At 36.6% G+C, this 12,678-nt stretch overlaps 1 protein-coding gene across 2 annotated transcripts in view; it reads right to left on the reverse strand.

The window, feature by feature from the left end:
* The window catches only part of COL25A1 (collagen type XXV alpha 1 chain), a 519,759-nt gene that overhangs the window by 42,532 nt on the left and 464,549 nt on the right, over positions 1-12,678 (reverse strand). The window contains exons 23-26 of one of the 2 annotated variants that reach the window (XM_010379093.2): positions 10,848-10,892; positions 9,562-9,639; positions 2,536-2,559; positions 1,869-1,913 (exon numbers count right to left, since the gene is read on the reverse strand). In XM_010379093.2, coding sequence (XP_010377395.1) covers positions 1,869-1,913; positions 2,536-2,559; positions 9,562-9,639; positions 10,848-10,892 — 192 coding nt within the window. The remainder of the gene's footprint in view (positions 1-1,868; positions 1,914-2,535; positions 2,560-9,561; positions 9,640-10,847; positions 10,893-12,678) is intronic. The other variant, XM_010379094.2, reaches the window with a different exon arrangement.

Consider the following 12,678-nt stretch of genomic DNA (forward strand, 5'->3'; position numbering starts at 1 on the left):
TATCCCAACCTTCTCAAGGACAGATCATGAAACACATAAAGGACTATATCAGCTAACACAAGATCTCAATTACAAGACCATTGTGGGGTGGGTTGGGGAGGGATGATAGCACACAGGGAAGGATGGCAAGGGTAGGAGGTAAGCGAGAATGACTCAATCCTCCTCCATATTACTTGTCTAGATATTCATCTGGGCAACTTCTTCCTGTCTTTCAGTTTCAACTCAAAGTCGCCCTTGACTCTTAAGACTTAGAGGGACCTTCTATGCACTCACTCTGTTAACAATTGTACCTTTACTTGCCTATGTCCCTCCCTAGGCCATAAGCCCTTTATTGGAATGTCTTTCTAGTATCCTTACTAGATGTTAGTCCTTACCATAGAGTGGAGGCTCAAAAATTAGTTACTGAATAACTGAAGTAAGACACGAATAGCAATTGGATTGTAAAAACCAGGGGAATACAGGTTTTAGTGATACAGCTTTTTTTTTTTTTTTTTTTTTTTCACCTAGGAGGTCCTTTTTGCCTCTTTGGGTCAAAGAATGTGTGCCTTTGGGGCTTCTCTAGGCCTTTGGACTGTAGAGAAAAGTCCTAGAAACTTTTGAGGTTTGTGGGAAATGAGATATGTATTGAGCTTTGGGGACAATTTTGGTTCTGGAGTCTTAGTCAAGTAAGGAGGTGAAATAATGAACTTAGACCCTTGGTTGGTTCTACACAAAGGAAAAAATAAATTGCAGATTTCCTTCTAGGATATCTAGTCCAGTTCACCAAGATATTACTCAATGGGGGTCCAGGCAGTGTTGCTCACCAAGAATAAAGATTATGTATAATTTTTTGTGTTATGTTTCTTAGGGACAAGAATGTGCTAGAGAAATAGAAAGTTAAAAATCCCACACCTTATATTAATGTTATACATGAAATCTATTTGAAATTAGGATCTATGTTCTAAATATATAGGCAAGGAGCTCAGTAATATTGTAATTTATATTCCTTTATATAATAGAAAAATAAATTTTCTATATACTAGATTTCTGTTTGTAAGTATCTTGAGAGAGTATGAAAGCTGATATGTGTGCGTGTGTGTTATGATAGACTTAGCAAATAAACTGCCCTAAGAAGCGTAAACAAAAGATGAATTTTGAAATAACTTGAATCTCCTACAAGAATCCAATGACGAAAGTCATATTTCAACACATGTAGCTCAGTTCTGAAAAGCCAGAATCACTGGCCATGTGTTAATTGATCAAACATGGTTGAATGACTAAGCTTCAGTTTGGAGGGATAAAGCCATCAACAAAGTTTAGATATAAGCAAGCAATTCTAGCCTTCTACTATTTTTAGTTGGTATGTTTCATTAGATAAGATTTAAATGGCAAAATGTCTGAAAGTAAATAATAAAGACTGCATTATGAAAAATGATCCCTAAAGTTTTGATTTGTGAATGTACCATACTAAAACTTCCCTTACTCTTTTTATTAGAAAAGCATTAGAGAAGCAAGGATCTTTCTTGGTGTCAAATTAAATTTTCTCCAGTCCTCCTTTAATTAAATATTTTCTTTTTTTCATACACCACATTTAGTGTTTTTTACATTTATAATTTCTGTGGAACTGTTTTCCCTTGTTTAATATTCTTTTTCTCAATGTCTTTCCCTAAATTAAATTTTTCTCTTTTTTTCCTATTTTCCCTAATTCTTTTCTACTTTTCTGTCTTCCTTTAGTCCAGACCTCAATTTCCTTTCTTCACTCTCTAAAACAATATTGCCGATCTCAGTTTCTTCAGCATTTTGTAAGACTGATTTTCAAAGATGCATATACTTAATGTGGATTGTCTGCACTGTATGTGATAAATGGAAACAAGTAAATAAAGAATAACCTTTGGCCCTTGTAGTCCTTGAGGTCCAGGAGGCCCAGGAGGACCCTAAATCAAGGAAAAGCACAGTTTTTAAAAGTAGTAATTATATGTATTAAAATTCATGCCTTAAATAGGCACACTATACACTTCCCTTATTTCTATCGTAATCAGATATCCCCAAATATAAATTTGCAATGAGGAAAAATTGTTACTAGTTACATAATTAGAAAAACCCACCTATTTATATACTAACATATGAACACATTTGAGGTAAAGATAAGATGGAAGGTCTTTTGGGTAGATTCGGTAAGGCAATGTAAAATTGCTGCCATGCTCCACACTTATCGTATTGGGATGAATTAGCCTATGAATATTAGCTTTGTTTCTACATACTCTCCTTGCCCCTCCACCCCAAAGACTTTGATTTCCCAAACCCTACAGAATAAAGCCATATTGTTTAGATAAGGCCAGAGATTTTTAAGAAAATTAGCAATCACTTTTTTTCTTGACCTTTTCACTAAGCAGACAAAGTGATTCAACTGGAGCAAATGTAAAAGATTATTAATACAAGAAAACATAAAATTAAGTATCAGATAAAAACAATAGCTACATTAGTACCATTTTGACTGGCATGCATCAATACCAAATACAAAACCACAAACCACAGAAAGCATGCAATAGGAGTTACCGTGACAGTTAAGGTGGTAATCCTCTGTTGGGAAAATGTATTGACAAAGACAGAGTTATCTATTTTGTGTGCCAAAGTACAGTAATACATTTGTGAAATAATCAACTTTTTGAATATGTTTTGGCTACTGTGATCTTATAAGGAGTTGACAAGATACTGAGAACATATTATCCTATCTTCAATACAGTATAGTTGTAGAGATTTTTAAAAAATTATTTTTAGGATCCTATTTTAAAAATCTATAGCTGAAGAAAAAGAATGTCAAAATTTTAATTCACTTGATTTAAAAATTATGCAGTAAAGTTGTATATGCTAGAGGCTTGTCAGTATAATTGTGAACTGAGAAATTTTGCTATTGATAAAAGCTCTATTCTAGAGAGCACTTCATTAGGAAAAACAGAAATACCTTTGTTGCATTAAAACTGTGTGTGTGTGTGTGTGTGTGTGTGTGTGTGTGTGTGTGTTCCATGACTAAAGATATTAGTTGACGTGGAATTAATCTAATTTCTTTTCTTTTTTTTGGCATTCCATTTTTTTGTGAACTTAATCAGAAAAACAAATGAGTTTTTAAAATTGATTGCTTGATTTATTATACTTAAGTTCTGGGATACATGTGCAGAATGTGCACATTTGTTACACAGGTATACATGCATCATCGTGGTTTGCTGCACCCATCAACTCGTCATCTACATTAGGTATTTCTCCTAATGCTATCCCTCCCCTTGCCCCTCATTCCCTGACAGGCCCCGGTGTGTGATGTTCCCCTCCCTGTGCTCATATGTTCTCATTGTTCAGCTCCCACTTATGAGTAAGAACATGCGGTGTTTGGTTTTCTGTTCCCGGGTTAGTTTGCTGAGAATTATGGTTTCCAGCTTCATCCACGTTCCTGCAAAGGACATGAACTCATTCCTTTTTATGGCTGCATAGTATTCCATGGTGTATATGTCCCACTTTTTCTTTATCCAGTCTATCATTGATGGGCATTTGGGTTGGTTCCAAGTCTTTGCTATTGTGAATAGTGCTGCAATAAACATACGTGTGCTGGTACCAAAACATAAGTAGATTGGTACCAAAACAGATATATAGACCAGTGGAAGAGAACAGAGGCCTCAGAAATATCACCACACATTTACAGCCATCTGATCTTTGACAAACCTGACAAAACAAGCAATGGGGAAAGGATTTCCTATTTAATAAATGGTGTTGGGAAAACTGGCTAGCCATATGCAGAAAACTGAAACTGGACCCCTTCCTTACACCTTATACAAAAGTTAACTCAAGACGGATTAAAGATTTAAATGTAAGACCTAAAACCGTAAAAACCCTAGAAGAAAACCTAAGCAATACCATTCAGGACATAGGCATGGGCAAAGACTTCATGACTAAAACACCAAAAGCAATGGCAACAAGAGCCAAAACGGATAAATGGGATCTAATTAAACTAAAGAGCTTCTGCACAGCAAAAGACACTATCATCAGAATGAACAGGAAACCTACAGAATGGGAGAAAGTTTTTGCAATCTATTCATCTGACAAAGGGCTAATATCCAGAATCTACAAAGAACTTAAATTTACAAGAAAAAAACAACCCCATCAAAAGGTGGGCAAAGGATATGAACAGACATTTTTCAAAAGAAGACATTTATGTGGCCAACAAACATATGAAAAAAAGCTCATCATCACTGGTCATTAGAGAAATGAAAATGAAAACCACAATGAGATACCATCTCATGCCAGTTAGAATTGCGATCATTAAAAAGTCAGGAAACAACAGATGCTGAAAAGGATGTGGAGAAATAGGAACACTTTTACACTGTTGGTGGGACTGTAATTTAGTTCAACCATTGTGGAAGACAGTGTGGCAATTCCTTAAGGATCTAGAACTAGAAATACCGTTTCACCCAGAAATCCCATTACTGGGGTATATACCGAAGGAATTAATCTAACTTCTTAAAGTGCTAGAGAACTGTAACAAAATATACTGTCTCAAAAGTCTTAATCTCTAAAACATAATTCCGGATCCATGAATCATATTTTTGAATTAACATTTTCTGGTCTAAGTTCTGTGCTGAAAGTTCTATGGGGTTGATAACCGCTTTATAAACCCACAGAGGGGAGAACATTTCCTGTAGGGACTCTGGTCATAGAGAAACATTATTCAATTACATTTAAACTTGTAGATATCCGTTGAACACCATCCTTCTGTTTTCCACTATTCCACTCCAATTTCTGATTTGAGCTGTTGTTACTGTTTTTTTTATTTATTTATTTTTTATTTTTTTATTTTTTTTAATTGTTGTAAAAGGTAAAATGTCCACAAACTGGGGGCAAGGTTATAAGGAAAAAGTAAGGTCCCAGAATTTTACATCACATCCGTGTAACATAATTCCATTCAGTTTATTCTTCAGGGATTCACCTAGAACAAGAACTGGATTTGTAGTTATGAGAAAGCTACTTTTTTGTTGTTGTTGTTCCTATAGTGCAGATAAGTCATTTAAACAAGGCTATTAGAAAATTAAGGAGTAGAAATAATTTATCATTGCCTTCCAATGACATGTTACTTTTTTTTTTTTTTGACACGGAGTCTTGCTGTGTCGCCCAGGCTGGAGTGCAGTGACACGATCTCGCCTCACTGCAAGCTCCGCCTCCCGGGTTCACGCCATTCTCCTGCCTCAGACACCAGAGTAGCTGGGACTACAGGCGCCCGCTACCACGCCCGGCTAATTTCTTGTATTTTTAGTAGAGACGGGGGTTTCACTGTATTAGCCAGGATGGTCTCGATCTCCTGACCTCATAATTGGCCTGCCTCAGCCTCCCAAAGTGCTGGGATTATAGGCGTGAGCCACCGCGCCCGCCCTACATGTTACTTTTTAACTAGAAAACAGGATCATAAAGCCCTAAAAAGGAAAGGGAGCTTCAAATTTGAGCTCTCTGAGGTTTTCCAACATGTGCCATATATTAATTCATTTTTCACCTGAACATAATGGTAGTTTGTATTTTTTTACATTTAAGGATAACAACATGTTTAATAATGAGCTGCAAAATAAAAGATTATTATTAATGGTAACTGACCTAACAGATGGAGTTTAAATGATTTTGTTAAATAACTATGTTTGTGAAACTTTAAAATTGTATAGTGTTCCATCCAGCTAATAGAAAAACAAATGACAATAAGCTGAGCTAACTTCACAAATACATAGTCTTGACCACCACCTGGAAGCACCAGTATGCAGACACACAGAGAAGTCCTAACGATGTGGCTCACCATGCATTTCTTATATGTGGCAAATCTTAAGTTAAAGCTATATAAACTCAGCAGGATTCTGTCCTGAACTCAATGAATTGAAAACCAGAATTTTTGGTGGTGATAAAGACATGCCATTCTCTAGTGAGACACGATGTGAAATGCGAGGCATGAACTACAGAAACTGCAAACTGGCTAAAGCCCAGCAGCCTGCTTTGTGATTTATTCCCTGAAATGTTTATCTGAATCTCTTTAGAATTAAAGGTTATTTTCTTTCATTTCTCATAATGGTGAAAGCTTAAACTCGCCCATGATTCATACTAGAGAACTGGTTTGGTTTAGATGACGATGATAATTTTTTAAAGAGTCAGTTAGGAAACAGAGGTTTTACTGCTAATTTGTGGAAATTTAACCACCTTAAATAAAAATAAATAGCTTATGGCAATGTTTATGTAAATCACAATCTTCAATAGAGGCAACAGTCAACTTTTATATTTCTAATATGGTATGATTATAACTGTAATATACTTCTACTTATCTGATTATCCTAGAGTATTTGTGGCAGATTGCTTTAAAAGGGGTAATAATGACCTACCTGCAAAACTGTAAATATCCATCACTAGTTAGAGAATTAGAAGAATAAATGTCTACTATCTCTTCTCAATCTAATGTATTAATTTTATAAGGGACTCAATTCACTAGAGCACTATGTTAGGAAAACCAACAGTTTTGATGTGAAAAGATAACTATAAGCGCGGCAAATAGTTGCCTAACAACCAACCCCATAAGAAGAATAAACCTTTAGGTTGAGACATAAGCATGAACTAGTGATGGATATTGACTGTTTTGTAGTCATATAGAATTAAAGATGAGAAAAAGAAACAGAGGTATCTTTTCATATCGAGATATAGGTGTCACATTTTTTAAAAAGTACAGTGCTTTTAGGCGTATCAGTAGAAAGTGCTCAGAAACTCTGAAAAATCACCCTAAGAATAGTATTAGGTTTTGTGGACTTACAGAAAAACATTTATTCCAATAACATCCTCATTTTGCAGATAAGATCAATGAAGTATAGATATATTAAGCAATTTCCCCCAAATGACTGAGCTAATAGAGGGGAGATCAAAATAGAGATTTCCATTTTAGACTAAGGATAGCTTGCCTCATGCCAGGGCCAGTTCATGCAAAGAATGCTTTGAGAACTTGATCACAGTGTTGCAGAAAAATGCCCAATTATATAGGAGCAGTTCTTGGAGGATAAGAAAGTAGATACCCCTTAAAGGTGGTAGCAAGAATTATGGGGCCATTGGAAGTAGTTCAAGGGCAATTTATAACATTGCTAATAAGCTAAGTTTTTAAAAAGTCCCTATATTTTATAAGAACTTTGAAAACACAGTAGGCACACCAAAACTTCGTGTTCTCTGTCTCTGTCTGCCTTTCTTTCCTTAAATAGTTATCAACTTGTGGGGAAAAGGGAACAATTTAGAAAACTAGTTCTAGAACTTGACAGTAGCCCAGAGGCCACTGATTACGTCGAATCCAGTTACACAGAGGAACACTAATTCAAGCTCTTGACTAAAGATACTGTCCAAGCAACACTTCTCCAAGCAGTAAACATGCTTCTCTTTGTAGTTTACCAGAAGAAAAAGACTGAAAAGGCCAAAAAATAGGCTGAGCTGAAGATAGATTAAAAAAAAAAAAAAAAAAAAAGACTTAGTACTCTACTAGTTAAAAATGACAGTTGTAGCAAAGAACCTATTAGAGGTACAGATCTGTCATAATTAGATTGTGTTAGTAAAATCATAAAGATGGAAAAGTCAAACAGGTACAAAGTGGCAGAGAAATATTTAAAACAACTAATGTGGCTTACAAGCAAAGAAATGGCTTGTACATGAGTTAAGTATACTTATTCAAACAATAACCATTTATTTAATATTTACATATCTAGACAATATAAGCATAAAATGTTTTTCTATCACCAAGCTTACAATCTCATAAGAGGTAAGACTAAAATCAACTATGGAGTTTGATTTTCAATGGTAAACCACCAGAACCCCACTACTAATGTTTGGATTAAGAGGAAGAACTCATCTGAGTGGCAGCAGTGGATTGATGTGTAGAATTTATATGGGAAAGAAAGGAAAGAAGAGTGGGATGAACACAGGCAAAAAGGGGGAAATTTGTATGGATATGATAAAAATGATTATACCAGGGGAGACTCTGCTGTGGAGAAATGAAAAGTTTTCCACGGGAAGGGCATGACTATAGGGGCTTAAGATGGAGAAGCTTTGGCTTGATAGAGTAGGCAGAAGGGGGGTCATTAGGTTTCTGAGCAAATTAGAAGCATCGAAGCCATGATCATTTATAAAAATTAATCTTGGAGTGATATACAAGATGAATTAGAAGGACAACGAGGTACTAGGGAAAGAGTCATTGGTCAGGGAGCTGTTGCTGTATTAGGCATGAAGTAAACAGGATGTGGACTCAGTTGGGAATGGAAAGAACAGGCAATCTCAAGAGATACTTTGAAAAAGGGAATAGAAGCCCCTTGGTGAGATAGAATAAGTAAAGGACTAAGAATAGTTTAAAAATGGCTCTAAACTTTCTATTCCCCCAAAATTCAGATTCACAGTATCACTAACAGAAACCGGTTACTTAAAAAAGGGACTCATTTGGTAGGTGGGAAAGGTAACCAGTATAATTGTGTGTATTGGTGGAAGTTGATAAAGCATTCATACATCCATAATGAAAATATTCTTGGACAGCTGGGAGCATACACAGATAATATCTGGAGACGAAAGAATTGAGAGCCATAATGTAGAAGAACACAGAGGGAGTGGCTGTACCAAGAAAAGACCAGAGATTTGAGGATACTAGGGAAAAGACAGAGAAATTAGAAACACCAAAATACAGGTGATACGCCAGAGAAGAAGAATGGAAAAAATGAAATGAAAGTAGAAGGTCAGAGAGACCAAAAAAAAAAGTTTCAAAAGGAAGGTGGTTTGATATCAATATCACAAAAAAGTCAGGGGTGATGAGTCCAGTAGACTTGACGTAGAGGTTATCGTTGACCTTTGTAAGAGAAGCTGCAACAGAATGATGATAAAGGCTAGAATGCAGGAGTCTAAACATGAAAAGAATGAATAGGAAGCAAAGGTGATAGAGACAAGCCACATAGTCGATCGCTTACTTAATGAGATGAAAAGAATTATATGGTAGCAATAATAAGAAATACTTATAGAGGACTTACTATGTGCTTACTCTTATGCTAAGAGTATAATATATATTGTGCCATTTGGTCTTCTCAACAATGTTATGAGGAAGATACTGCTACCATCCTCATTCTGTAGACAGGGAAACTGAGGCACAGAGAAGTGAAATAACTTGCCCTAGGTCACACATTAGTAAGCAAGAGAGCTGAGATTTGAATGCAAGCAATTCCAGCCCCAGAGGCACAGAGCTCTTGATTGCCTTGCCACACTCCCTCTGCAAGCAAGGAGGCAAAACTTGGCCAAACTAACACAAGGTTTATCCCTCATAAGGCTTAACTATATCTGAAGGTGGAAAGGAAAGGAAAGAAAGGATTGAAAAATGCTACAAAATAAAGAAGATAAACTGGGGCAGAGAGAAGGGGATGGGTTCCTGAGAACAGGGAGAAGGGGTGCCTTGAGCAGTGGAGTCCTCTGAGGATAGAGGGTGTGGAAGCTCATATTTGCACACATTACATGGGTGCTCCTCAGCATCCTTCTCAGAGTATGTCAGGGCAGGGAGCAGTCACTTGCCTGCAAGGCTTCGTGGAGGTTGCCGTTGTAGTCTATGATCTCAGTGGCTCCTTGATCCCCTTTTTGACCAGGTGGACCCTATGACAAAACCAATCAAGGGAAAATCATGGATATTAGCTTAGCATGTAGGGTGGACTATGGCAGAAACAGAAACATAATTCACAGCTCTCTCTGACCATCATTTCCCTACTAAGGCCCAACTGTACTTTAGAATATATAAATAATTATGTTCAAAATTTATCCTTATTTCAAAGGAGGCAAACCACTTCTTATATCCTGTTTTTGGTAGGTTCAATATATGAAATCTGATAAAAAAAAAGATTTAATTTTTGAAACTATTTTCTGAAAATTACAATATAGGCTACTCTGATGTGACCTGTACAATTTTATTTGCTTTATTCATATTTATTAAAGCATCCTCCAACCTTTTGTTCCTCATCCATACTTCATATATTGCTTCCTCATTCTTTTTTTGAGATGGAGTCTTGTTCTGTTGCCCAGGCTGGAATGCAGTAGCGTGATCTCGGCTCACTGCAACCTCTGCCTCCTGGGTTCAAGCAATTCTCCTGTCTCAGCCTCCCATGTAGCTGGGATTGCAGGCATGCACCACCATGCCCAGCTAATTTTTGTATTTTTAATAGAGTTGGGGTTTCACCATGTTAGGCAGGCTGGCCTTGAACTCCTGACCTCAGGTGATCCACCAGCCTTGGTATCCCAAAGTGCTAGGATTACAGGTGTGAGCCACTGCATCTGGCCCTCATTCTTTAAAAAGATAGAACATTGTTCTGTAGAAAAATGTTGGCTTTCCCATCAGGAATGAATGCCACAAAAATTAAACCAAATAGGGTACAAACAATAGAATACATGTATATTTTTAAGACTTCTACCCTACTTACTAGATCTGCTACTTAACTTCCATTAGTCATGTCATAATTCCCTTTTTTTTAAAAAGGATGCTGAACATATGGGTTATTGCTTTCTTTATAATTGAGTTAATTGCAAAGTGGAAAATTCCATTAGCTGGATGGGAACAGAGGGAAAGTAGACAGGGGGAGTTCTTCAAACCTTCTCAAAGAAACTTAGTTTATGTGTTGGAATCCCTACACTCACTGCTTCTGGTGAGGAAAGAAAAGGAAGTAGGGGCATTTCAGGAATAATTACAGTAGTCTACCTTCAATACTATTATTGAGTATTATTAATACAGATGTCATATGAACAGCCATGACATGAATTCAAATCTGCGATTGTAGGAAGCAAAAGTTTAGATGGATGAGAGGAACACTCACCCTTGGTCCCTGAGCTCCAGAGTCCCCTTTGTCTCCACGATCCCCCTTTTCCCATTGGAAAGAGAAAAAACTTAATTAGAAGTGGGAGAGTCTAGAAATCTCTCATCTAAGAATGTATTTATACCATACAGAAGCACCTTTAATATGAACTTCTGAAGTGAAAAATAACAGCAACCACCACCAAAATGGCAAATGCTTTTTTAAAGATACAGCTTGAAAAGAACTAAAATTCCTTTTTTAAAAAAATTCCCTTTTCAGGTAATAGAGTATCTTGAAACAACAATATATATGGTAACTGTCTCACTAGGTAGGATCTGCAAAGGCAAAGCAAGAGGTTTCTATGGCACCCAAAGTAAGTTTTTACCTTGCAGATTGAGACATGTTCTTCCTTTTTATGAAGAGATTTGGGGCAAAGGGAAAAAGAGCCAACAATTGTGTTGTTTTTCCTCTGAGAAGAAAAGTATAGATAATTGGGACAGGAAAGGAGTAAAGAGCTCATTCTAGGGAGAATTAGGAAAGGAAGATCAGAGGCTAGGCCTCCCTCTGATGATGGGGATCTAAGGAAAAGTTCATCTGTAGATATAGGCATTTTAACACTCAGACAGTGCTGAAGTGGACAGCAGCCAGCTGGAACAGGTTGGCAGGGCTGAAGGTCAGAGGCAGGGCAAACCCAACGCTCTTTTTTCAGTGCAATATGAAATTTATCGACGTTTCAGTGATGGTGGCATTACCTCAACTGTAGAGCAGCAGGAATAGTCTAAGTCCTCAACATTCTTAGAAATGTAAACTGAAACTTTGGAGAAGAGATTTGAACCTGTGTAGATTTAAAGGTTCTTTAAAACAGCCTTAAATCGATAGGGTTCTTTTTCTGTACAGACTTCAAAGCATTTTTATTTTTTTAAAATTTATTATTTTTTTTTATTATACTTTAAGTTCTAGGGTACATGTGCATAACATGCAGGTTTGTTACATATGTATACTTGTGCCATGTTGGTGTGCTGCACCCATCAACTTGTCAGCACCCATCAGTTCATCATTTATATCAGGTATAACTCCCAATGCAATTCCTCCCCGCTCCCCCCTCCCCATGATAGGCCCCAGTGTGTGATGTTCCCCTTCTCGAGTCCAAGTGATCTCATTGTTCAGTTCCCACCTATGAGTGAGAACATGCGGTGTTTGGTTTTCTGTTCTTGTGATAGTTTGCTAAGAATGATGGTTTCCAGCTGCATCCATGTCCCTACAAAGGACGCAAACTCATCCTTTTTTATGGCTGCATAGTATTCCATGGTGTATATGTGCCACATTTTCTTAATCCAGTCTGTCACAGATGGACATTTGGGTTGATTCCAAGTCTTTGCTATTATGAATAGTGCCGCAATAAACATACGTGTGCATGTGTCTTTATAGCAGCATGATTTATAATCCTTTGGGTATCAAAGCATTTTTATATGTCTTTCTACAGATTTCCATAAACTGGGTAAGGATGAATAAAGATAAGCAGGAAAAAAGATGATAATTCTTCCCATCCACAGTATGCTAATAACATTGATCATAATAAATTTGCTATGAATGAAGCGTTAATAATCTTTGCTCTCTGTTTTCTTCATCTTGCACATATTTTTTTCCATGTTAGTAGCTAACAGCATTTTAAATAACATGATTCTGCTGACACTATATATGTTATTGCAGATAGTATAAAGAGTATGATATAGAGGAGAATTTCAATTGGCAGTAAAATTTCAATGCAACGAAGGGAGTCAATTAAAAAGCAGAGTATAATTTGAGCATTTATCACAAAGATAGCCAGGAAATGAAAAATTAGATTATATAA

This window comes from Rhinopithecus roxellana, chromosome 2, assembly GCF_007565055.1.
Source record: "Rhinopithecus roxellana isolate Shanxi Qingling chromosome 2, ASM756505v1, whole genome shotgun sequence".
Taxonomy (NCBI): Eukaryota; Metazoa; Chordata; class Mammalia; order Primates; family Cercopithecidae; genus Rhinopithecus; species Rhinopithecus roxellana.